This window comes from Rhinoderma darwinii, chromosome 5, assembly GCF_050947455.1.
Source record: "Rhinoderma darwinii isolate aRhiDar2 chromosome 5, aRhiDar2.hap1, whole genome shotgun sequence".
NCBI classification, from domain to species: domain Eukaryota; kingdom Metazoa; phylum Chordata; class Amphibia; order Anura; family Rhinodermatidae; genus Rhinoderma; species Rhinoderma darwinii.
The window spans coordinates 206,955,117-206,981,935 of record NC_134691.1 but is presented as its reverse complement, the minus strand read 5'-3'; the positions used below and the strand labels follow the sequence as shown (position 1 = coordinate 206,981,935).

Genomic DNA, 26,819 nt, shown 5'->3' with positions numbered 1-26,819 from the left:
AAGTCTCGTTACCGCTTCCTCCAATGTGGAGTTCGCATCAATGAGAGAGTTGTGGAACTTTATGAATGCTTCCAACTTATGTTCCATGTGATCGGTCCTTGAGGCAATAGCTTGTATATCCAACCATAAATCCCCGATGACTTGACAAATATCCGATTGAATCGAACCCCTCAACGAATTTAAAAGTCTCCTAATCATGTTTTTAGAAACAGGTTGAGATTCCAGATCATCCTGCATGTCATTTTCCACATATGCAGCCCTAGATGATGGAGAGGGCGAGGATGGAGGAAGGGAAATACAGCGGTTCACCACCGATTGCTGAGATGTAGTAAAAAAACTCAGTAAGCTTAGCCGGCTTGGACTTCGCATTTCTTTTAGATGTACCCCCCATTTTCGCAAGGGGGAATACAGTGCTTGACAAAATGACAGAAAGTTAGTAAGGTCTTCACCGAGAAAGACAAGGAAAATACAAATACCTTTAAAACAGCTGCACCTGTCCACTCCTAATGCCATCAGCGAGGATTAGTTCAGAAGCAGGGCCTACATTGGTCTGTGCCTTTCATATGCCGCTATATGAAACGCTGCACCACGCTGAACATAGTCCGGTACTCAAGATGGCCGCCGGAGGAGGGAGAGCTGTAATGGCACCATACGTCCTGAGCAGATTGCCTCACCTGGGGCACCGCACCACAAGAAGCTGCCGGCAGGCACCCACAGGAGGCACTAGGATCGCACCTCACACTCCCGAGTCCAGGGAGCTGCGCCAAGCCGCTGAAGACGACCCAGAGGAACAGAGAAGCCGGGAAGCAGGAACATGGCCGGCACCGACGCAGTCAGCCACGAGGTAAGTGCCACGTACCCCAAATGTCCCAGAGCAGACACCAACCGGAATTCCGAACACCCGGAGCAGTCAGGAGATCCGATCCTCCGGAAAAGGAGCAGGTACAGGGTTTAATTTAGCAGATTTTGGCTCTCAAACCAGGAGCTCAGCTACCACGTGACTTCCTCCATGCACGTCCAAGCCACGCCCCCATAAAACGGCTTTCTTTCACATAAGGTAATGCACGAGGTGTAATTAAACTCATCATGTACCTCACATATTAACCCAATGTTGAGAAACATGATGGGTTGAATTACTATTAATGTGAGGCACATGGAGGTTAATAATTCATCACACCACGTGCCTCAGATCCGAAAATGGAACATTTTATTATTATTGGCAAAGTATCGTTTTGGCATCGAGAATCGCAGTATCGAAGTCCAAATTCTGGTTTCGTGACAACCCTAGTATAGATAATATTGTAAGAACATTTTAAGTATTGAAATAATGCTCATCACCAACCTGCTCAGCTTTCTGGTGAAATACAGCAGACATTTCCAATAATGTACTTCGTTCATCTAGAGCAGCTGCAAACATTTTCCACTCTTGCTCAAGCTGACTGGCAATCTGCCTGATCTGCAGTGAAGCATAGTGTCCAGATTCCACAAGTCTATTGGCTACTGACATAATACGATTTATGTTTACATAAACATTCTACAAAGAGAAAAACAATGAGTAAGTTACTAAGCACTGTACTGATAAAATCTTTACAATTTATATCACTTTATCCACAACATGATTTGTATTTACTAGTACACAAATGTTTAAGTCTAAAAAAAAATTGAAAAAAAAAAAAAATTAAAAAAAATATCGAGGAATCCTAAGCAAAATTGGAAAGAGCACAAGGCTTTAACAGGTTGGCTACTTTCTACTAACATTTCCAAAATGCCCTAAACTGCTGTGTTGAGACACAGGCATGCATGAGTGTCCCCATTGCTGCTTTTGAAGGTCCCATGCTCCCCCTAGTTCAGATGTATAAACAGAGGACGATGGCGGTGATCCGATCCATAGCTTTTAAGATAACCGCTTCCCCTGCAGCCTGCTCTTATGCACCGCTTTCAGCACAGATACAGGAGACTGTCCTACCTGTATCTGTGCATGCGCTGAATACATTCATGCAGAATCTCCTGTATCTGCAACTGCAGCACAAGAGTAAGCACTGGGGGTCACATCTCAACACAGCAGTTCAGGGCATTTTAAAAAATGGAGTAGAAAGTGGCCAACCCATTTAAACATTATGCGCTAACATAAATTATAACAAATGCATGCCTCTATATGGGGCAACAGTAAGTTATCTTTTATGGTTATCAAATGAAAGTCAAAAAGGCAGATGTATCTAACTGTATGCCAATTTGCAGCAAACGTTGAAAGTTGGAAGGAAGAAAAAAAAAAAAAAGGAAAAAAAAAAAAAAGGTAGATGTTAAACTTAAATGGGTTGTCCGGGCATAGGGTGGTTTTTCATACTGATGACCTATCCTCCGGGCACCAGATGTCTATGCCAGAGCCGCACCGTCAATGAGGCGAAATTAGTTTCCCGCCTCAGAATACTGAAACCAGCCGCCGCCACACCCTCCTGCACTAGAATTGTATAGAATGACATGCATAAGCATTCCGTGCCCAGCTATTCAGCGCCTTTCAATGACAAGCGTAGGGATGACGTTATCGCGCCGCTTGCGTCGTTAAATGGCAAGGCACGCTGCCATTCAGTGCCTTTTAATGACGCAAGCGATGCGATGACGTCACCGCGTCGTTCAGCCCCAGGAGACCTGCTCAGAAGAGAGCAGGCCTGCAGTGCAAGAGGACGATGCGGAAACAAGATCAGGTGAGTATGTAAAGTTGTTTTCTTTCCTCTTAAAAGTTTAAGTGGCATTATCTACAGGGAGGGGCTCTATGTAGGCCCACTGCCTACAAGGTGGCTGTGTGGGGCCACTATCTACAGGGGCGTACTCTATGGGAGCCACTATCTACAAGGGGCACACAGTCTACGGGGGAACAACCGTCTAGGGGGGCACCAACTACGGGGGGCTCCGTCTGCAGGGGGCCCTAGTCTACGGGGGGCCCTACGGGGGCCACCGTCTACAGGGGGCTCCCGTCCACAGGGGGCCCTACAGGGGGGCACCGTCCACAGGGGGATCAGGGACACAGTATATTACGTTATTCTAATTAGAGGTGCAGTGTATGGCGTTATTATATTTAGGGGCGCAGTTTGTGTGGCACCATGAGAATTTTATCTTCGTTTATAGGTGCAGAAAAGTTTGCACAGTGAGAAGCTGAAGAAATCTGAGCGGCAAACTGCAGAAATGGGTTGTGGCCGGGAGAAGTCATAGAGGCTTGGACCGGATGGAGGAGAAAAGATAAAGTCGAAAAACTAGAATCTGAGAAGACGTCACCCGAGTCACCTAATGTAAGCGTTTATTCTGCATCTAATCAGTACTGTAGTTACTGTATGATCTGCAGCGAGATGATGGGTGGTATGATTTTATTTCTTGTGAAACCACAACTCCGAGCATATCCTTACCATAGTTCGGGGCCATGCTGGAAGCTGTAGATTTACACCGAACAAAGCTATAAGACAGGGGCTGCACTAAATTGAGCTGTATTTGTGCTAGTGCTGTATTTCCGTACTGAGTTTTGTTCTGGTGCTGTATTTCTGTAATGACCTTTGTTCTGATGCTGTATTTATGCACTGAGCTTTGTTCTGGTGCTGTATATATGTAGAGCTTGGTTCTGGTGCTGTATATCTGTAGAGCTTGGTTCTGGTGCTGTATTTATGTACTGAGCTTGGATCTGGTGCTGAATTTATGTACTGAGCTTGGATCTGGTGCTGAATTTATGTACTGAGCTTTGTTCTGGTGCTGTATATATGTACTGAGCTTGTTTCCTGTGCTGTATTTATGTACTGAGCTTTGTTCTGGTACTGTATATATGTATGAGCTTGGTTCTGTAGCGGTAATTATATAGGATATATTTACAGTCTGACAAAATTGTTGGTACCCTTCCGTTAAAGAAAAACCCACAACAGTCACTGAAATAACTTGAAACTAAAAAAGTAATAATATATTTTAATGTACTCAAAATCAACTAATGTAAATCAGACACTGCTTTTGAATTGTGGTTCAACAGAAAAAAAAAAAACGAATAAAACCGCCCTGGACAAAAATAATGGTACCCTTAACTTAATATTTTGAACCTTTTGAGGCAATCACTGCAAACAAACGATTTCTGTAACTCTCAAAGAGACTTCTGCACCTGTCAACAGGTATTTTGGCCCAATCCTTGTGAGGAAACTGCTCCAGTCTCAGGTTTGAAGGGTGCCTTCTCCAGACTGCGTGTTTCAGCTCCTTCCACAGATGTCTAATAGGATTTAGATCAGGGATCATAGAAGGCCACTTCAGAATAGACCAATACTTTGCTCATAGCCATTCTTGGATGCTTTTAGCTGTGTGTTTTGAGATATTATCCTGTTGGAGGAACCATGACCTGCGACAGAGATCAAGCTTTCTGACACTGGGCTGCACATTTCGCTCCAAAATGCCTTGATTGTCTTGAGATTTCATTTTACCCTGCACAGATTCAAGACACCCTGCCAGATGCAACAAAGCAGCCCCAACATAACTGAGCCTCCTCCATGTTTCACAGTAGGTACAATGTTCTTCATTTTTGCGTCAGTGAACTGAAAGCTGATGTGACTTGCCAAAAAGCTCCAGTTTTATCACATCTGTCCAAAGGACATTCTCCCAGAAGCTTAGTGTCTGGTCAATATGCATTATGGCAAACTCCAGTATCGCTTTATTATGATTTGCTTTTAACAGTGGTTTCCTCCTCGGTCGTCTTCCATTAAGTCCACTTTGGCAAAGACCGCGACGGATGGTGCGATCTGACACTGATGTACTTCGACCTTGGAGTTCACCTCTAATCTCTTTGGAAGTTTTTCTGGGCTCTTTGGTTACCATTCGTATTATCCGTCTCTTCAATTTGTCATCAATTTTCCTCTTGCGGCCACGTCCAGGGAGGTTCTGAATAATACATGCAACTGTAGTAACAGGAACATCAAGCTATTTGGAGATGATCTTTACCTTTAACATGTTTGTCTATAATTTTCTTTCTAATCTCCTGAGACAACTCTCTCCTTAGCTTTCATGTTCAGTGTGGTAGACACCAGGATACCAAACAGCACAGTAACTACTTTTCACCTTTTAACTCCTTCACGCAAAATGACGTGCTATTACGTTCTGATGCAGGGGGATTAGTATGGAGCACTATATCATATATACTGCAATACATTAGTATTGAAGTGCATTGTACCGGAGAGCCAATGATCTCCATGGGAGGCTAATAAAACGTGAAAAAAAAAAAAGTGAAAACGTTTTTAGTAGTGAAAAAAATTCAAATTAAAAAGTTAAAAAACAAAACAAAACCGCCTTTTTCCCACTTTTACTCTAAAGTAATAGAAAAGTTAAAAAAAAAAGTTAAAAACCGCCAAATTCGCCGTTTTTTGGTCAACTTAGCTCTTTAAAAAAAACTTAACAAAAAGTGATAAAAAAAAATCTACAGCTCGTCCCGCAAAAAATAAGCCCTTACAGCGCATTCGGCAAAAAAAATAAAAAAAAGTTATGGCTCTCAGAATGTGGTGACAAAACAATTTTATTTTTATACAAAGTTTTTTGTAAAAGTAGTAAAATATAAAAAAAATATATAAAATTTGGTATCACCGTATTCATATTGAGCCACAGAATAAAGTAAAGTTGTCGTTCTTACCACACCGTTAACGCCGTAAAAGTGAAACCCAAAAAACCGAGGAATCACAGTTTTTTCCAATTTCAGCCCGCAAAGAATTTTTTTTCTCCAGTTTCCAAGTACATTATATTGTACTTTAAATGGTAGTAATAGAAACTACAACTCCTCCAGCAAAAGATAAGCCCCCACACCACTATATTGACAGAAAAATAAAACTTATGGCGGGGAATGAAAAACGAAAAATCTAAATATTGCCTGATCCTGACGGGGTTAAATAGGCAAACTGACTGATTACAATTTGAAGACACCCTATAGTGTGCTAATTACAGTACACACCTTAGGCTCGACTACGCTATTGCTTCCGGCAAAACGACTGATCCAGTGCACAACAGAGACAAACGGAAACCAGGGGCAACGGCTCCATCACCATTGAAATCAATGGTGATGGAGACGGAATCCTCTGTTTTCCGTCTGTGTCTGATCGGGGTCCCGTTCTGATGGAAACCTCCGATGGAACGTCAGAACGGGACCCCAACGCAGATGTTAACAGAGCCTTAGTTTAACATGTCCCTATGGTCAAATTATTTTCAATCGTTTCTAGGGGTACCATCATTTTTGTCCAGGGCAGTTTCATTAGTTTGTTTTTAAAAAAAATTCTGTTGAACCACAATACAAAAGTAATGTCTGATTTACATTAGCTGATTTTCAGTAAATTAAAATGTATTATTACTTTTGTCAGTTTCAAGTTATTTCATTTACCATTGTGGGTTTCTCTCTTTAACGGAAGGGTACCAACAATTTTGTCCACGACTGTATAATAACCAAAATTGCAGGGCAGATGGAATGGTTTTCAATTTGTTGTATATTTAATGGTAACGTGTCAGGTAGTTCTAAACCCCTTGAACCCCCACCATGTAAGTCATACATGGCCTGACAAGATTTCCAAGCATTCCCTTGTATGTTTTTCTTTAGATGCAGTAAATCTAGAAAAATCTAAATTTTAAAACGGCACACACTATATGCTAATTACTCATTAAAGGGTCATGGGGCGGTGCCGCTATTCTGAAGTGTCACATAATCCCGCCACCAAACCCACATTTCTATGCTTGCTTGACTTCTCTCTGGCTGTTATACATCACTAGCAGCCTCCACCAACTTACTCGGATGCGCCATTGCCTTGTACTAATTGGGCACGCACCATAGAGTGATGTGTACTCTGCCCGGCTTCATCGCTGCGACGTGCATGCCAGGGGAGTACAAGGCAACGGTGCATCCGTAAAAGTTGGAGGTAGCTGGTAGTGATGTAGAACAGACGGGGATGTCGATCAAAATCTGGGGAACGCCATTTCAATTTTCGCCTCAGGCAGCAGAAGAGCTAGAATCGGCCCTGATCTATGCCGGAAGCAGATTACTCTGGTTACAAGACAACAGCCGTGCTGCAGCACTGCTCCTATTCAAGTAAATAGGAGCAAAGTTGCAGTTCTGCAGCACGGCCGATATGCAGTGTACAGACATCTGCTTTCGACACTGTAAACTGCAGAACATCCGGTGAATAGAGGCAGTCGAAGCAGCTGATTGGTGTGGGGTCTGGGTGTTGGAACCCCACCAATCATATAATGATGAACTATCCTGTGGATAGGTCATCAGTATGAAAAACTATCCAGTGCCTAGACAACCCCTTTAAAAGAACAGTGTCACAGTGTTTGTGTTTTACTTTTTTTTATTTTTTCACTTTTTCTTGTCCATGGGGCTGCCATTTTTTTTTCCATCTCTGTATGTGTCGATTAACGACACATACAGACATGGAATACGGCACATACAGCCCCATAGTGAATGCGAACGGGCCCGTTCCATCCACTATGCTGTACGCCGTGTGTGTGGGAAAGGCGCATGCGCCGCTCCCACACAGTCCAAATTGAACTGTGCGACGTCCGGCGCCATTTTCTTGTGGACCGGAAGTCGCGGCCGGACAGTAAGATTACTACTTCCGGTCGCGGCTTCCGGACTTGTGCACATGGAGCAGCGGCAGCAGACGGAGCGGATGGACCGGAGGGAGCAGCGGCAGGAGCAGGTAAGTTAGGTCTGTGTATGTGCGTGTTTTACTGTGTTTACCACTGTATGTTAACCTACTACACTGTGTGTGTTAGCTCAAAAAATGGCGACACACAGTATAGGAGGATTGACCGTTCAATCCCCTCGTTTCTCCCGGCACTAGCCAGGATAAAGGAGGGGGGGATTCTGAGAGCTCACTAGAGCGAGTGAGTTTTCTCAAATTTTGCAGCATAAAGCAATGTGGTTGCTTTACCACATGCAATGCTGCAATTTTGGGAATTGCTCCATCTAGTGACCAGCACTGGGAAATATTATAAATTAGAATCTAATTTATAATATTTCCTGACTCGTGAAAAAATTAAAAAAATTAGAACAATGTTTAAATCACCTATACATTAACTGTTTAACTAAAAAAATATATATATTTTTCTAGCGACACATTACCTTTAAAGACAAGGTGTCATGATTTTTTGTATGCATGTGCGTGTAGCAGAGCTGCGTGTGTGTGTGTGCACGTATGTGGCAGAGCTGTGTGTGTGTGTGTGTGTGTGTGTGTGTGTGTGTGTGTGTGTGTGTGTGTGTGTGTGTGCGTGTAGCAGAGCTGCGCATGTGTGCGCGTATGTGGCAGAGCTGTGTGTGCATGTGTATGTGAGTATGTGCGTGCGTGGCCAGCGTCATACACTCCTCTGTTCAACGTCCACTTGGTCTAAAGTAAAAACACGCCCAGTTGGGCATTAGGAAAGTCATTAGCATAAAGCTAAAATCATTTTTCTAAATAAAAAGCATTACGGTCACCTACATTACAGCGCCGATCTCCTTATGTAGGAGATAGAGAACTTATAATGTATTGACAGAGGCTCTTTAAGTACCAAGAATTAATTTTGGTTTTTAGAGTCGCATTCCAAGAGCCATAACTTTATTTTTATTTGTTTTTCGACTAGCAGTATAAGCGCTTGTTTTTTCTTACTGATAAACTTTTATTAACTCTTTCTGGGAGGGGGAGGACAAAATAAATAAATAAAAACCGAATACAGCAATTCCATGTTTTTTGTATTTTACATTTTGTGGCATTTACCATGTGGTCTTACAAGCAGATACATTTAAAATGTACAAATAAGCAATGAATGTATCAACCAAATTTTACCTCTGACAAAGTACAATATGTCACAAGAAAAAAATCAGAATTGCTCGGATAGGTAAAAGCATTCCAATGTTATTACCGCAAAGTGACACGTCAGAGTTGAAAAATTAGGTTGTGTCAGGAAGGTCAGAAGTGGCTGCAGAGGGAAGGGTTTAAGAAGAATGATGTGTCATCAGTAAATAACCTATTGATTAAATTAAGTTTTTATGTTAAAACGTAATGAGAATTTTTGGGGATTTTTCTCTCTTTTCAAAGTCATTATCTATATTAAAAATATTCCTAAAATCTTGCAGTTGGCACTCTGACCAATGAGCCTCACAATAGACTGAAACTTCCTGTTCTGTAGAAATCACTTCTCAGCAGTGTACTCAGAATCCTGACACTTCTGAATATTTTTTTGTGAGATTCCGGCAAGTGAAACCAAATCTCGTTTAGCTCCGTGATCTCGCGAGATTTCGTATTCGTTGCTGGAATCTCACAAAAAAGATTCAGAAGTGTCAGGATTCTGAGTACACATGACGTCCAGGCTGGATGGTCATGTGCATTCATTATCAGGACACTGCAGTAATGTTAGGGCTTGTGTATGATGCTGCACATAGTGATATATCTATATCGCTAGTGCAGTGTAAATGAATGGAGAGGAGTGCATGATGCCGATTGGTCAGCGTCATGCACTCCTCTGTACAACGCCCACTTGGTCGAAAGTAAAAGTACGCCCACTTGGGCATTAAGAAAGCTCATTAGCATAAACTTAAATCGCTCCTAACTTTGTGAAAAAAGATAGTTTTTTTAAATAAAATGCATTACTGTCACCTACATTACAGCGCCCATCACATTATGTAGGAGATAGGGCACTTATAATGTGGTGACAGAGTCTCTTTAAATTCGGACATTACATTTACCCTTACGCCTCATGCACACAATCGTTGTGCCACTCGGGCCGCTTTTGACGGCATCGGAGTGGCACCCGATAGTCTTCACGGACCTATTCACTTTAGCAGGTAAATCAAGTCCATGAAAAATGGTCCGAGTCTGCGATCCGAGGAAAGATAGAACATGTCCTATCTTTCCTCAGATCACTGACGGGACTCGGACGGCGCACACAGTCGTGTGCATGAGGCGTTACAGTGTAGGTAACAATTCAAAGATTAAAACGTTACAAACTGCTTACCATACAATTCATAGCAAAATGATTGTGCTGTGTTTGAAGCTCCACAGCTTGGTTGTGGCTGATGCCTATGTCGGAATAACTTGTCAAAAAAAGTCCTTTATTATGCGCAATCCAATCAAACATCTAAAAAAAAAATGGATTAAACAGGAAAGTTACTAAGTTAGAGAACAATTAGGCAGAGTGTATACAGTAGTCCTTATGTTCTGATTTGGGTAAGTTTGAAAGGGGGTGGTGTAGGGCTGGACGATTTTGCCAAAAAATAAAAAAATAAACTAGATTTTTTTTCAACCCTATGGCCGATTTTCGATTTGAATCTTTATTTTCTTTTTACAATTAAAAAAAAGCCAAAAGATAATTTAATACATTATTTTCTTTATAGAAATAACTTAAAGAGGGTCTGTCACCACATTATAAGTGCCCTATCTCCTACATAAGGGGATGGTCGCTATAATGTAGGTGACAGCAGTGCTTTTTATTTAAAAAAAACCATCTGTTTTCACCACTTTACTAGCGATTTTAGATTTATGCTAAGGAGTTTCTTAATGCCCAAGTGGGCGTATTTTTACTTTAGACCAAGTGGGCGTTGTACAGGGGAGTGTATGACGATGACCAATCAGCATCATGCACTCGTCTCCATTCATTTACTCATAGCGCATAGGGATCCTGCTAGATCCTTATGTGCTGTCTTATACTAACACATTAACAATACTGAAGTGTTTAGACAGTGAATAGACATTCCACAGGATGTCTATTCACAATCTCTGCACTTCGTTACTCTGTCTGTGGTAGTTACAGCAGAGGAAGCGTGATCTCACGAGATCTCGCTCTTAATGACAGGTTACAACGAGATCACGCTTCCTCTGCTGTAACTACCACAGAAACAGTAACGAAGTGCAGGGATTGTGAATAGACATTCCGTGGAATGTCTATTCACTGTCTAAACACTTCAGTATTGTTAATGTGTAAGTATAAGACAGCACATAAGGATCCCTATGCGCTGAGTAAATGAATGGAGAGGAGTGCATGAGGCTGATTGGTCAGCGTCATACACTCCCCTGTACAACGACCACTTGGTCTAAAGTAAAAATACGCCCACTTGGGCATTAAGCAACTCATTAGCATAAATCTAAAATCGCTAATAAAGTGGTAAAAATAGATAGTTTTTTTAAATTAAAAGCACTGCTACATTATAGCGCCGATCTCCTTATGTAGGAGATAGGGCACTTATAATGTGGTGACAGAGTCTCTTTAACATATATTACTATAATAATTGTACGTAACCACAACTTTTAACATCTGCAAATACTTTATTAGAAATAAAATTGGAAAAATGTATATCTAATTGATTATAACTTCTGTTAAAATGTTCCCTGGCAAGGGAGGGGGGGGGGGCTGGTGCTATCTACAGTGCGGTGTGGCACTATACTAGGAGTGCCTGCTTCCCCATGGAACTGCAGTTCCCTACTGTATCATTTTGTGCAGTACAGAGTAGCAGTTTTGTGGGGACAGAACAGGGAGCAGATGGGGACTTAACGGCGCACAGCTTATCAGACACAGTGGGGCATAGCTACCTCCTGCAGCACAGCGTGATGGCGCCACTAGAGAATCAATTTAACGATTCTGTTAAACGAATTAAGGGCGAAGTAAATCAAATTAATTGGATTAGAGACTTCCGGAGGCGGGACATTGTGAGTGGCCGTGTCTTACCTCGGCTCCGTGCACCACTCAGGGAATCCGGCTGATATCGCCGGCATCGGAGGCTCGCTGACCTCATTCCAACTGTGGGTAAACACCCTCCCCTGCACAGTTGGAGCCACTCTTTGATCCGGGAGTCGACAATGCCTCCATGGAGGCACTCTGCCTCAGAGGCTGCCGGTCATCTTACGGCCTATCACCTCGCCACGGGCAGGAACAGCCTGGTGGCAGCGCTGAAGCTGCTGCCTTGCATCTTCCCCTGAGAGTGTTTCGGCTCCTTTGTATTGCCCCCCAGGGACATTTGATCGCCGTGGAGGCCGCTGGCGTTGCCTGCCCACCTTCGACATCCGGGAGCTGTCAGCCATCTTGGGCCTACCATTCCACCCCATCCAGTGACATCAGGTCACTGCTGCCGGCCTTGAGACTGCTGGAGCGTCTCCCCAGCGCACATGGGGATCCCCGTTCACCTACCTAAAGGTGAATGTTAGGCAGACTCGCCACTAGAGACCATCGCCCCCTACACAGGGGACACTAAAGAGGGCTGAAACACCCTTGCCTTGCTCCTTAGGGGAGCTCCGAGCCTTGGCTCCAACCACAGACACCACCAGCTTCCTCGATACCAGTGAGTCTGTCCAGTGCTGTGGGGACTGAGGAGAGGCGACTTGTGGACAATGATACATTCCATCCCTGTGCAAGGAGACATTAGAGAGGGAAGAGATATCCTTTTGCTGCCTCACAGAAGAATTGAGCGCCAAGCTCGCTGCTTGCTCCTTCCTCACCATCATGGAGTTGGCAGCCATCTTGCACTCTGCTCACCTTCACCTCCCACAGTGAAGCATCTGGACCGGAGATACTGCCTGGTACTAAGTGAGTACAGTGTCCCCTTCCAACGACTAAATATAATCTCCTGCTGAGTGCAGAGGGCCAAATAGTGAACATACACACACACTAACGTTACTCAAGTGTCCTGACAGCGAATATACATTAACTCCAGCCAGGACGTGAGATCTATTCAGAATCCTGACACTTCTGTAGCGTTTCTGTGAGATTTACAGCAAGGCAAGCGTAATCTCGTTTTAAATGACAGGTTACATTGTAATCTCACGAGATTAAGTTTCCTTTGCTCTAAAGCTCACAGAAACGCTACAGAAGTGTCAGGATTCTGAATAAACCTCACGTCCTAGCTGAAGGTAATGTATATTCACGGTCAGGACACTTCAGTAACGTTACTGTGTGTTTATGTGGCTGCACATAGTGATATAAAAATCACTATATGCTGTGCAAATGAAAGGGGAGTAGTGTATGACGCGGATTGGTCAGCGTCATACACTTCTCTCCACAACGCCCACTTGGTCAAAAAGTAAAACACTAAATAAAAAACACTGTTGTAATCTACATTACAGCGCCGATCATATTATGTACAAGATAGGCCACTTATAATGTGGTGACAGAGCCTCTTTAAAGAGGCTCTGTCACCAGATTTTGCAACCCCTATCTGCTATTGCAGCAGATCGGCGCTGCAATGTAGATAAGAGTAACGTTTTTATTTTTAAAAAACGAGCATTTTTGGCCAAGTTATGACCATTTTTGTATTTATGCAAATGAGGCTTGCTAAAGTCCAACTGGGCGTGTATTATGTGCGTACATCGGGGCGTTTTTAATTCTTTTACTAGCTGGGCGTTGGGAATGGGAGTGTATGATGCTGACGAATCAGCATCATCCACTTCTGTTCGTTATCGCCCAGCTTCTGGCAGTGCAGACACACAGCGTGTTCTCGAGAGATCACGCTGTGTCGTCACTCACTTCCTGCCCCAGGTCCTGCATCGTGTCGGCCACATCGGCACCAGAGGCTACAGTTGATTCTGCAGCAGCATCAGCAGGTAAGTAGCTACATCGACTTATTTGCAAACGCCGATGCTGCTGCAGAATCAACTGTAGCCTCTGGTGCCGATGTGTCCTCGCTCGTCCGACACGATGCAGGACCTGGGGCAGGAAGTGAGTGACGACACAGCGTGATCTCTCGAGAACACGCTCTGTGTCTGCACTGCCAGAAGCTGGGCGTTCTGAAGAGAAGTGGATGATACTTCTCGTCAGAACGCCCAGCTAGTAAAAGAAGTAAACACGCCCAGATGTAACACACATAATACACGCCCAGTTGGACTTTTACTTTAAACACGCCCAGTTGGACTTTAGCAAGCCTCATTTGCATAAATACAAAAATGGTCATAACTTGGCCAAAAATGCTCGTTTTTTAAAAATAAAAACGTTACTCTTATCTACATTGCAGCGCCGATCTGCTGCAATAGCAGATAGGGGTTGCAAAATCTGGTGACAGAGCCTCTTTAAGCAATTGCTGAATGCTTGACATTACTGCCACCTAGTGGTCATTATAACTTGGATCGCTACACCATCTTCTTCTTTACAAATTGAAAATCCCTATAGGATGCTGATGCCACAACCCTAACATGTAGGAGACGACCCGTCTGACCTAATTTAGCCATTCCATCTCTCTCCCTGTCTTGATAATGGACAAATTTCTTCATAGACACACTCAACCTCCGCGTCTTACTAGGCAATCGCAAGGGACCAACCCTAAAGCAGAAGCAATGACAAAGGGAAAAACTGGCAAAGAAAAACCGGGGCCTAGACCTCCTCAGACTCCGTCTGCACCAGTGTCTTTTCCTCACTCACCGGAGCTTCTCCAAACCGGAGACATCACTCCACCAAACCTATCTCCGGCTGACAGTCCTCTGTCCTCCCTGCTTATAGATCATTATGCCACTGTAGTGGCAGAAGAGGTATCTCGCTTATTGATGCCTTTGACAAGACAATGGATCTGATCCATGCCTCCATTAACTCAGCACTGGCGCAGTTTACCACAAACGCGCAAAAATAAGCAGACCTGGAGAACCACGTGCTGGCATGCGAAACTACAGTCTGACCTGGATCATTCAGAAAACAGGGACATGCGGAACAATCTGCGCTTTGTAGGAATTCCTGAACACGTTGTGGGAGATTATCTCATACAACTTCTCCCAACTGACTACCCTTCCGCCCTCCAACTGGATCTTCTACTGGACCCATTCAGCATTGAGAGGGCTCACAGAATTGGCCCCCCACGGGGAGAGTAAACCTCGCCCAGTTATAGCGAAATACCTTAACTGGGCAATCAAGGAACATGTCCTAAGGGCTAATAGACAGGCTCTAAACTCATTTTCCAAGACTTCTCCTCAGCAGTCTCCCTGAAAAGAAAGGCGTTCACGGCAATATGCCATCATCTTTATGAGCAGGGAATAAGTTTCCAACTTCTGTACCCGGCAAAGCTCAAGGTGACTGATAATGGCCGAACCAATATCTATGAGGATCCTGCAGCAGCTCGGCTTCACTCCCTCAAAGATGTCCCTGCCTGACCTGCCATCGCTTTGTGAAGAATTGGGGACTCTTGTATTTTGTATTCCTCAGTGCCTTTCTACATGTTGCGTATTTGAACTGTAGCGCTGCTATTGTTTTTTTCTTACATGTCTTGTATTACTAATTTCAATTGTGTGATACACATATTGTTCCCTTTACTTAACTAGTTTTTTTTTTCCATAACTCAGGTTTTTCCCTACCCCCTTCTCCCCTGGACACGTGTTATCCTCCTGGGATCTACTGCTCGCTGGGACAGCGGACCCTGAACCTATAATTCATCATACTCCTGCTTTGAGACCGCCCATACAGGGATAGGAGTACCCTTTATAGCACTATAGACACACCTGTTGTCCCGCCTTCCACACTACAAATGGTCAGTTGCAACGTTACCAGCCTAAACACTGTAGTCAAACGTAAAAATGTAGTAACACAACTGAAGTGACTGAGACCCCATGTAATTTTCCTACAGGAGACACACTGGCATGAGCGTGATGGGGGTTCCTGGAGGGCCCCATGGTTTGGTGACTGTTACACAGCCTCATATACCTCTAAATCTAGGAGGGGTGGCGATTGTTTTTTCCACAAATCTCTGGACCTGACAGTTCACAATACATACTCAGGTGGACATTTCCTGTATATTGATCTTACCATTAACACGCAAAGTTATAGCCTTGTTAACATATATGCACCCGTTCACCCTAACGCAGACTTTTACTCCTCACTTTTCTACTCCAGAAACATATACACATACTCTGATCCTTGGAGGGGACTTTTTCCTCACACTCAACTCCGAAGTAGACTGATCCAAACAGTCTACACAAGAACGCGCGGGTGCCACGGTTCTCCTTACACTCATGGAACACCTTATTGTGTGATTCCTGGCGTGTAAACACATACCTCCTCCCGGGAATACACGTACTTTTCACATGTCCACAATACTCAAATCAAGAATTGACTAATTTCTTATACCATATTCCCTTTTTTCCTTGACTTTCCTCAGTGGACCTGACACCCATATGTAGATCGGATCATGCTCCAGTATGTATGGAATTTACCACTCCAACATCATATAGTCGTAATTGGGGCTTTCCTTCCTATCTGTTGACCTCTGAGGACTTCCGCAAGTACCCGACGGTCCACTCGTCTCATTACGTAGACGACAATATCGCCCAACTAGATGAGACGGCCCTTTTCTGGTCTGCGTCCAAGGCGGTTATGAGAGGACACATTATCAATTATGTTAATTTTAAACGTAGGGAACATCGCAAGAAGTTCCATACCTTAAATATGGACCTTATCAAGGCTCATAAATCGCTGGTAGAAACAGCGTATTTAGCAACTAAAGCCTTACTAGAGACTTACATACAGGGTCAGGCTAGATGGGGCGTGGATATGACCAATAACAGATATTTTAGATGGGGTAATAGTGTCGGCTCCCTACTGGCAAAAATTCACAGACCTAAACATTCGAACCACAAAACATTGTGAAACTAGTGGATCCTGTGTCTCGTTCTGAGATTTTAGACTTGGACCTCGTCCGACGGGAGTTTGTGAATTATTTTGCGGACTTTTAATCGAACGACATCCTATGATCAGGAGGAAACGAAACCATTCTAGTCTAAGTTTCATCTGCCAAAATGAACCGAAGAAAGTAGAACAATTTTAAATAATATCGCAGAGGCGGTGGTTGCTTCGGCAATCTCTATAACTGCCCAATAATAAAACGCCGGGTCCGGACGGCCTATCTGCTGAATACTACAAAACCAGACAGGGACCCAACTCTTCTTTCCTCATACCGCCCGATTTCCCTTTTAAACCAAGACTACAAACTCCTAACAAAGATCCTGGCTGACCGTCTCCAAGCCATGCTTGGGCCGATCATTGCCCCAACCCAGCTAGGCTTCTTAAGGAAGAGACATTCTACTAAAAGGTATTCGTCAGGCTGTAGCAGCCACGGTATCTGCACTAGACCCCCCTCCTCCCCGGTGACCATGTTGCTGGGACTTGACACGGAAAAGGCGTTTGACTTTTTATCATGGCCATTTCTGACAGCGGTATTACAGTTCCGGGCCTTCTGGGAATGTTTTTTAACGTTCCTCTCTCGCTCATAGGCCTGCTCTACTACATCCCTTACCATCAATGGGCTTAACTCCCCACCTATCTCAATTTTTAGGGGTACACGCCAGAGAAGCCCTCTCTCATCGCTACCATTTAATTTGTCCCTAGATCCACTTCGTCATCTACAGTCCCTAGCATGTTTTCAAGGTATACAAATGGGAGATTCTCAAATTAAACTATTGACATTTGTCGACAATATTTTATGGTTCATATCTAACCCTGCTTCTACCCTCCAACCGGTCCTTCAGGATATCTTATTTTATGGTTCCCTGTCAGGTTTCAAGATCAATATACAAAAGAAAGAAGCCCGAATTCTTCAGGTTCCCTCTAGGCCACTTGGGTCCACGAAGCATACGTTTAAAAATGTAACTTTGATCACATTCCCTCTTTGGGGGTACGCATCATGAGGCAACCATCACGTCTATATAAACTAAACCTAAATCCCTTTATTGCATGGAGGCACTTTACTCTGTCTTTTTTGGGTAGGGCAAATAAAAAATGGTTAGCTTCCCTAAATTGTTATATTTACTGCAATCCTTGCCTATATACTTGAGACCAGTGGATGTTAGGCAGCTGAACGCTCTTTCGTAGCTACATTTGGAACTACAAGAGACCAAGAGTAAGCCTGTGCATACTACAGCAACATGAACATGGTGGGATTAACTTTCCCCAGATTCACTTCATACAATATGGCAGCTCAACTGCGAGTGATTGGAGATGGGATAACTGGTAGCTCTTGCTTTACGGATTCTACATTAGACCTACAATTCTCAAGGCCCATTTCTTTAACGTGTCTCCTACATACTCCCTACTCAGCTCTGTCACCTGATCAACGAGCTAACCCCCTAGTTATGTCATCCTGGCAAGACATGGACCACAGTCAGACATCACTTAGGTTTAAAAACATAGAATTTCCCTACTCCTTCCTTGGATCGATACATTTTAATTCCAAAACGCCAATCCCCATACGGTCTTTAGTAGATGGGCTCTAAAGGGGGTTGACTTGCATAAACCAGATAATTGACATGCTTACTCGTCATCCCTACTCATTTAATTTACTATGTATACAATAAGATTTCTTGGGACAACACCTATTTTATTACATGCTGTTCTGTAGCTATGCTCACAAGGTCATTCGAAACTTACAGGATCAAGACTGGGATGACTTCTTCTGTCACTTAACCACATCTCATCAATGCCAAAAAAGACTGATTACTACCTATTATAACACCTTAAGGCCCCATGCACACGACCGTGCCCGCAATCACGGCCCGCGATTGCGGGCACGGCCGGCCGCTGACTGACAGCCGCATTTTCGGGCCGTGCTCCCATACAAAGTATGGGAGCACGGCCCGCAAAATGCGAAAGAACGGACATGTTCCATAATTCCCGGAACATTTCCACGGCACTGACACCCTTCCGTAGTGCTACGAAAAGGGGTCAGTGTTCAATGAAAGTGAATGGCTCCGTTTTTGCGGTCCACAAAAGCGGAGGTTTTTTGCTGTCGTGTGCATGGGGCCTAAGACAATAGTTTGACTACGCGAAAATCAAGAACAGGCAAATCTTAATGGGTCGACCACTTAGATCAAATAACCCATGACTACATCCTATCATCTGTAACTCAGGCCGCCAAATACCTCCCATCAGCCATGTACTGGGAAATGTGTTTTAAAATAGCTCATAGGGCTTACGTCTCCTCTCACAGGGGCTTTCTCATGGGTAACTCATCTGACCACTCGTGTTTAAAGTGCGGAGCCCCTCACGCAGACTTATTACATTGTCTCTGGTTATGCCCAACTATCATTGACTTTTGGCGAAAAGTACAGAATTTTGTATCAAACACCCTGTCTATACAATGGGGTATATATGGGATACGGCCACCTTCCCGCAGAATCACAAAAAACTATTATATTATATCTCTGCGGTTGCTAGGAAGGCGATCCTCCAGGTTTGGATAAACAATGCACCCCCCACACATCGTATTTTCCTAGAAAAAATATCATACCTCTTCAGAATGGATTGGGTGGAAACCTCCCTTCGGAAAGAGCACAAAACAAAACTTTTTTTTAAGTTATGGAAGAATTTTATACAACTTCATATAAAACAAAAACCAACTGCATGCTTTGGTTCCACAACTTGGTATCTGGAACATCAGCTGACTGGTGTGGCACCGATTACAATATGACTCCTTAATATCTGTATTACCTCATAATGACCATGGAGGATACACGTCTCTATCTCCTTTCCCCTCCTCCCTCACTTTATCCTTCCCCTTTCCTTATGGTTTATTTAGTGTGTTTTATGTCCTGTGACTTACAATTTTTCAATTTGTTTTTGGGGCAAAATCTCACCCTATCGTTGTTTTATCTATGACCATTTAATGTATACTATATAATATGTGCAATAATGGAATACATGTTCAGAGATGCTGTGGTCATGGGACATCTTGTTGATTCTTTGTTTGTAACATTTGCAAAAATAAAAAATACATATAATTAAAAAAATTAATTGGATTAAATCGCCCAGCCCTAGGGTGGTGCATCTTAAATTTAAACCAGTGGACAATTAAACATGGCAGAAAGGATGTATAATCAGAAAATGACATCGTTTGACATGTTACTCATTCACCTTCCACCACTTATGCCCACCAACCAGCCTTTACTTCTATACAATGTTAAAAATGTAAAAAAAATGTTAAACAAAAACATAAAACCCAGGTTTTTATTAAAGTTTTTTTTATTTTACGAATGTGTTTTTTTTCCTTTTACTATATAGATAGTATTCATAAAACACATTACCTTATCGGCATCTTGCTCGAAAAGCCGAAGTTGAAAGCACTGGTCCAATTTTAGCTTTCGATGGTGCCAAACCTGATGCAGATGTTGTCTCGTGGAATGTAGTCTATCAAGCATTGTCGAAACTTTAGGTAAAAAATTCTGAAGGTCAGCATTGCCAGAGCTAGAAGTTTTTTTTGGAAAACTTTCACTGTTTTGTATCCTTTCCATGAGTTTTTGCCCTTCTAGATCAAGGTCTTCGATTGGGGCTTTGGTAACTCTTTTTTTTAATTGACAATGTGAATCAATCATGTTTCGGGCGCCTTCTAAATCCTGAGGCAGTTCCTTGTTACCGAGCATCTCTTGTAGTTCCTCAAGTCGCGAAAGCATATGAGTAGCTTTGCCAATAAAGTCTTCAAATGCCAACCTGATTTCTATCCATTCTTCATGATTATACTCCAAGCTACCATCAAATTCATGTGTTAACTGGGAAGGATCGACAACTTTGGTAAGGCCTTCTAAAGAAACCATATTAGTCTAAAGGGGAAAAAAAAATATTGTTTAAATATAGCCAGTAAATTCAAACATTGTGTTCAACAAGGCATTAACCCCTTCCCGACATCCGCCGTATATATACGGCGCTGCCGGGAAGGTGTTCCCGCAAAGCGCAGTACAGTTACGGCGCGGTCATGGTGCGGGCTCAGGGGCAGAGCCGGCACCATCACCGCGGGGTGACAGCTGTATTATACAGCTGGCACCCTCCTGTAACTGCCAGGACCGGAGCTATTCTCCGATCCGGCAGATTAACCCCTCAGATGCTGCACTCAATAGAGCGCAGCATCTGATTTAACCCGACCGGCAACCCAGTGACGCAATCGCTGGGTTGCTGTGGCAATCGGACGCCAGAAAATGGCGTCCGAGTCTGCCTTGTATGGGAGCCGATGAGGACCCGCCTGCGGCACGTCCTCATAGGCTTGCTGTCAGTAAATAACTGACAGCGCTAATACACTGCACTACGTATGTAGTGCAGTGTATTAGAGTAGCGATCTGGGCATCAGGCCCTCATGTCCCCTAGTGGGACAAGTAAAAAAAGTAAAAAAAGTAAATAAAAATGTGGTAAAACAATAAAAACACACACATTTCAAATAAAAATAAAGCTAAACTGACTTTTTTCCCCATAGGAAGTCTTTTATTATGGGAAAAACCGTAAAAATTTAAAAAACTATACATAATTGGTATCGCCGCGTACGTAACGACCCAAACGACAAAACTATTATGTCATTTATCCCGCACGATGAACGCTGTAAAAAAAAAAAAAAAAACATGAAAAACAACGCCAGAATCTTTGTTTTTAGGTCACATCTCCATCCAAAAAATGCTATAAAAAGTGATCAAAAAGTCACATTTACTCCAAAATAGTACTAATAAAAACGTCAATCCGTCCCGCAAAAAATAATCCATGACACCGCTTTGTGCACGCAAAAATAAAAAAGTTATGGGTCTTAGAATATGTTGACACAGAAAACAAATGCTGCAATACATTAAAAAAAAACTATATAAATTTGGTATCGCCGTAATCGTATCGACCCGCAGAATAAAGCTAACATGTAATTTAGGGCGCACTGTGGATGCCGAAAAAAAACCAATAAAAAACTATTCCAGAATTGCTTGTTTTTGGTAATTTCCTTTACCAAAAAATGAAATAAAAAGTGATCAAAAAGTCGTATGTGTTCTAAAATGGTACCAATAAAATCTACAGCCCGTCTCGCAAAAAACAAGCCCGCACACCGCTCAATCAACTGAAAAACAAAAAAGTTATGGCACTAGTAATGCGGTGATGAAAAACATCTCAATGCGCAGGCCGGAGGGGCACATTCCTTCAGTTTCAGGGCCCTAGTATTAAGGAACTAGGAAAGGGAATGGACATAGCACATCCGCTGGAAGCGAGGGTGCCCGTATTATACCAGCGCAAAACTTTCCCAGTAATATTTCCCAAACTACGAAGGAGAAAAAGTCCCCAAAAGGTGCAGAGCGTTACAAAAGGGGGATAAGAAAGAAAACCGTTTATCAGTGTGACACCGGCCTGTGCATAACGGATTGCTTCACATCGTAACACACATCTATGGATAATTATATTATTTACCCCATTATTATACCCTCTTATTATGCCCTGATGTACTCCGCACAGATTACATATGCCCCCACATTATAAACTGAAATACCAGCAAAACCCCAAACAGAACTATTACCAAGCAAAATTCATGCTCAAAATGGCGGTCTTTCCCTTCTTAGCCCTACAGTGTGCCCAAACAGCAATTTATGGCCACAAGTAAGGCATTACCATAGCCGGGAGAACCCGCTTAATTTATGGGGTAAGATTCTCTAGGGGCACAACATATTGTGCGGTGAATGGGCAGATCAGTGGAAAAATTGCAATTTTCGCTTTGTACCATCCACTGCGTATTCATTTCTGAAAAACACCTTGAGTCTAAATTCTCACTAAACCCCTTGATAAATGCCTTTAGGGGTGTAGTTTCTAAAACGGGGTCAATTTTGTTTGGTAAATCAGTGGTTTTGCAAATGCAACATGGCGTCCGCAAACCATTCCAGCAAAATCTACGCTCCAAAAGATAAATACCGCTCCTTTTCTTCTGAATGCTCCCATATATGTAAACAGCTGATTATAACCACATATGGGGTGTTACCGTACTCGGGAGAAATAACTTGACAAATGTTGGGGGTGCTTTTTCTTCTCTATTCCTTGTAAAAATGAAAAATGTTGCTCTAAAACTACATCTTGTTGGGAAAAAAAAAAAATATTTTTCGTTTTCATGGCCTAATTAATTAATTCAGCAAAAAACCTTTGGGATCAAAATTTTCACTATAGCCCTAGATGATTCCTCAGGGGGTGCAGTTTCCAAAATGGAGTCACTTTTGGGGCGTTTCCACTATACTAGTACTACAGGGGCTCAGAAAATGTGACATGGCGCCCAGAAACCATTCCAAAAGCCAAATGGTGCTAGTTCCATTCTGAGCCCTACCGTGTGTCCAAACAGATGTTTGTGACCACATGTGGGGTATTGTTTTACTCGGGAGAAGTTGCTTTACAAATGTTATGGTGCTTTTTCTCCTTCAGTCCTTGTGGAAATGAAAAAAAAAAAAATACCTAAACCTACATTTTCTTTGAAAAAAATGCAGATTTTCATTTTTACGGCCTACTTCCAATAAGTTCTGTAAAACACCCGTGGGGTCAAACTGCTCACTGTACCCCTAGATAATATCCTCATGGGGTGTAGTTTCCAAAATGGTGTCACTTGTTAGGGGTTTCCACTGTTTTGTCCCCTCAGGGGCTTTGCAAATGCGACATGGCCTCCGCAAACCATTCCTGCTAAATTTGAGTTCCAAAAGCCAAATGGCGCTCTTTCCCTTCTCAGCCTCGCCGTGTCTCCAAACAGCCGTTTATTACTACATGTGGGGTATTGTTTTACTCAGGAGAAATTGCTCTACAAATGTTGTGGTGCTTTTTCTACTTTAGTTCTTTTGGAAATGAAAAAAAATTAGCTAAACCTACATTTTATTTGAAAAAAATGTAGATTTTCATTTTCATGGCCCAGTTCCTAAAATTTTTGCAAAAAAACTGGCGGGTCAAAATGTTTGCTACACCCCTAAATAAATTCCTCTAGGGGTGTAGTTTCCCAAATGGGGTCACTTTTGGGGGGTTTCCACTGTTTTAGTTCCACAAGACCTATTCAAAGCTGACATGGTGCCTAAAATATATTCTAATAAAAAGGAGGCCCAAAATCCACCAGGTGCTCCTTTGCTTCTGAGGCCTGTGCTTCAGTCCATTATCTCACTGAGCCACATGTGGGATATTTCCTAAAACTGCAGAACCTGGGCAATAAATATTGAGTTGCATTTCTTGGGTAAAACCTCCTGTGGTACAAAAAAAATGGATTCAAAATGAATTTCTGGAAAAAAATAATGAACTTTGTAAATTTCACCTCTACTTTGCCTTAATTCCTGCGCAATGTCTAAAGGGTTAAGAAACTTTCTAAATGCTGTTTTGAATACTTTGAGGGGTGCAGTTTTTAAAATGGGGTGACTTATTGGGGGTTTCTAATATCTAAGGACCTCAAAGCCACTTCACAACTGAACTGCCCCCTGTAAAAATAGCATTTTTAAATTTTCTTGAAAATGTGAGAAATTGCTGCTAAAGTTCTAAGCCTTGTAACGTCCTAGAAAAATAAAATGATGTTCAAAAAACGATGCCAATCTAAAAAGTAGACATATGGGGGATGTTAATTAGCAACAATTTTGTGTGGTATAATTGCCTGTCTTACAAACAGATACATTTAAATTGAGAAAAATCTAATTTTTGAAATTTTTCGCTAAATTTAGGTGTTTTTCACAATTAAATACTGAATGTATCAAATTTTGCCAGTAACATAAAGTCCAATGTGTCACGAGAAAACAATCTCAGAATCGCTTGGATAGGTAAAAACATTCCGGAGTTAGTACCACATAAAGTGAAACATGTCAGATTTGAAAAATGAGGCTCTGTCGGGAAGGTCAAAAGTGGCCAAAGAGGGAAGGGGTTAAATGGGGCTTTCCCATCAGGGACACTTAGGACATATCCACAGGATGTCAAATAACAGATAGCTGTGGGTCCCACCTCTCGGACCAGCATCCATCTCTAGAACGGGCCCCCCTAAACCCCGTTCTACTGCTCTCTGTCCCGTGTGATTTCCGACCATAAGAAGAAAAAAAAACTGCGTAGCTAGCTGTGCTACGCCATTTCCTTAAGTCCAATAAAATGAATGGTAGTTATGGAAATCGCGTAACTCGCATGCTACACTGCTTCCGTAACTGCCATTCACCACTATGGGAGTTACGGAAACAGCGTAGCTCAGTGAGCTAGGCTGTTTTCTTCTTCATGGTCGGGAATCACACCCTTCAGCAGGAACATAGAGATGAACGGGGACCCGTATCTGACATTTATGGAATTATCCTATGGATAGGTCATAAATGACCCAGATAGTAAAAACCCCTTTAAAAGGACTTTTCTACTTTTAAATTAGGATCTGTTCACACGTCCATGATAAAATCCAGATTTGTCCATCATACGGCTGGATAGGGAAATGTGATTCAGCACTCCAGAGAAAGAGTTTCCACTGTTTCAGAGCACAGTGGTGGCGTGCTTCACACCACTCCAGAAGACGGTTGGCATTGTGCATGGTAATCTTAGGCTTTTATGCACCTGCTCGACCATGGAAACCCATTTCGTGAAGCTCCCAACGCACTTGTTCTTGTGCTCCAGAGGCAGTTTGGAAATTTGTAGTGAGTGATGCAAAGGCTAGGCGATTTTTACATGCTTTAGCTCTCAGTGAACCAGCCCTGCATGTTTGCGTGGTCCACCATTTCGTGGGTGAGCTGCTAATAAACCTAGACGATTGTACATTACAGTTGACCTGGATAGATGTAACTATCGGTTTGCAATGGGTGTGGCTAAGGCAAACTCCATAATGGCTAAAACAAATAAACTCCATAAATGAGGTGTCCCCGAACTTTTGGCCACATAGTGTAACTCATTTTTACAAAGAAAGAAAAAGAGAATGATTGAGAAATATCAAAATACACAGCTTACCTCAAATTCAAATTTCGAGCTGGCAAAATTAATTCTCTGCTTCTGCCAAAAATTATCTGGCTTTATGATTAGTGCAATATGAATACAACAGGGAAATGATTCTTGCAAAATCTTCAGTAATGGCTTAATGGAGTCCCACTTAGAGCCACGCATATCTACAATTACTGTAAAACCACGCTTGCACACCTCCTCGCTGCAGGTAAAATAAAAAAGCAACAGCATGAAAAGTTGTCCAACTTGATTTGGAAAAAAAACAAAAAACAAAATATAAATTAAAAAGCATAAATTGGAATTCTAGAAAGTATAAGAAAGTGCTGACCTTTGACAGCTCATGTACACAAGCATATTCAGGGTCCGTGTTATACGAATTGCAAGATCTCCTGTGGGCCACTGTACACACTCACATGTAGACAAATGTTTTTTTTTTCTCATGCATAATGCTTGACCATGTGACACCTCAAGGACAATATACTGAAGCACACGTAAGTACAACATGGACTTCAATATGGATACACATTGCGGACCGGAACTTCTTCCAATGTGTCTCCATACTACATGTCCATGAGGCCTGATCTATGTCGGCATGACGGCCCGTGAATTAAAAGTTAGAGTCTCGGAACATGTGAGGGACTTGCGTAATGCAAGTGCAGGAAAAGAATATCTAAAAATTAAACCATTTTCCGAAATACCACAACTGCGTTCCCAAAGGATTGATTGAATGTGTGGGGTATAGACTGGACTGGACTTCGCATTTGAGGTAGAAACTAGAAAAAGTTGTAACTACAAAAAGAATATAAACGCATGGTAACCTTTAAAACAGTATCTCCATTTAGCCTGAACGGGTCGATTAGCCTTACATCCTTTTTCCCCTAAGTTGCCTCATTCTAATTGCTCTACATATTGGAGCATTTAAACATCTGTGTATTCTTACAGGTGCATGTCCCCTACGCTGGGCTTCAGTTCTTGCAGAGGGGCCAATTTGTTTACATGTCTCCATGGTAGCAGCGCGGCCACGTCATAAGGTGCCATTAGGCGGTGTCACGTGACTAGTGCCTTCTCTCCAAGTCCTGGAAGTATCTATTTTGGACATGTGCCGGACAGATGGGATCCACAGGTGTTGCTCATCTTTAGATGGTGTGTTAGGATTTCTAGCTCTCACTTTTTGAACATAATTAGCCTCCTGAGGAATGGGCTGT

At 42.7% G+C, this 26,819-nt stretch overlaps 1 protein-coding gene across 3 annotated transcripts in view; it reads right to left on the bottom strand.

Annotated features, from left to right (window-relative positions):
- TRIO (trio Rho guanine nucleotide exchange factor) overlaps positions 1-26,819 on the bottom strand; it is a 539,453-nt gene that overhangs the window by 462,528 nt on the left and 50,106 nt on the right. For all 3 annotated transcript variants that reach the window (XM_075826894.1, XM_075826893.1, XM_075826892.1), the window contains exons 4-7: positions 25,624-25,816; positions 20,004-20,516; positions 9,982-10,104; positions 1,343-1,534 (exon numbers count right to left, since the gene is read on the bottom strand). In XM_075826894.1, coding sequence (XP_075683009.1) covers positions 1,343-1,534; positions 9,982-10,104; positions 20,004-20,516; positions 25,624-25,816 — 1,021 coding nt within the window. The remainder of the gene's footprint in view (positions 1-1,342; positions 1,535-9,981; positions 10,105-20,003; positions 20,517-25,623; positions 25,817-26,819) is intronic.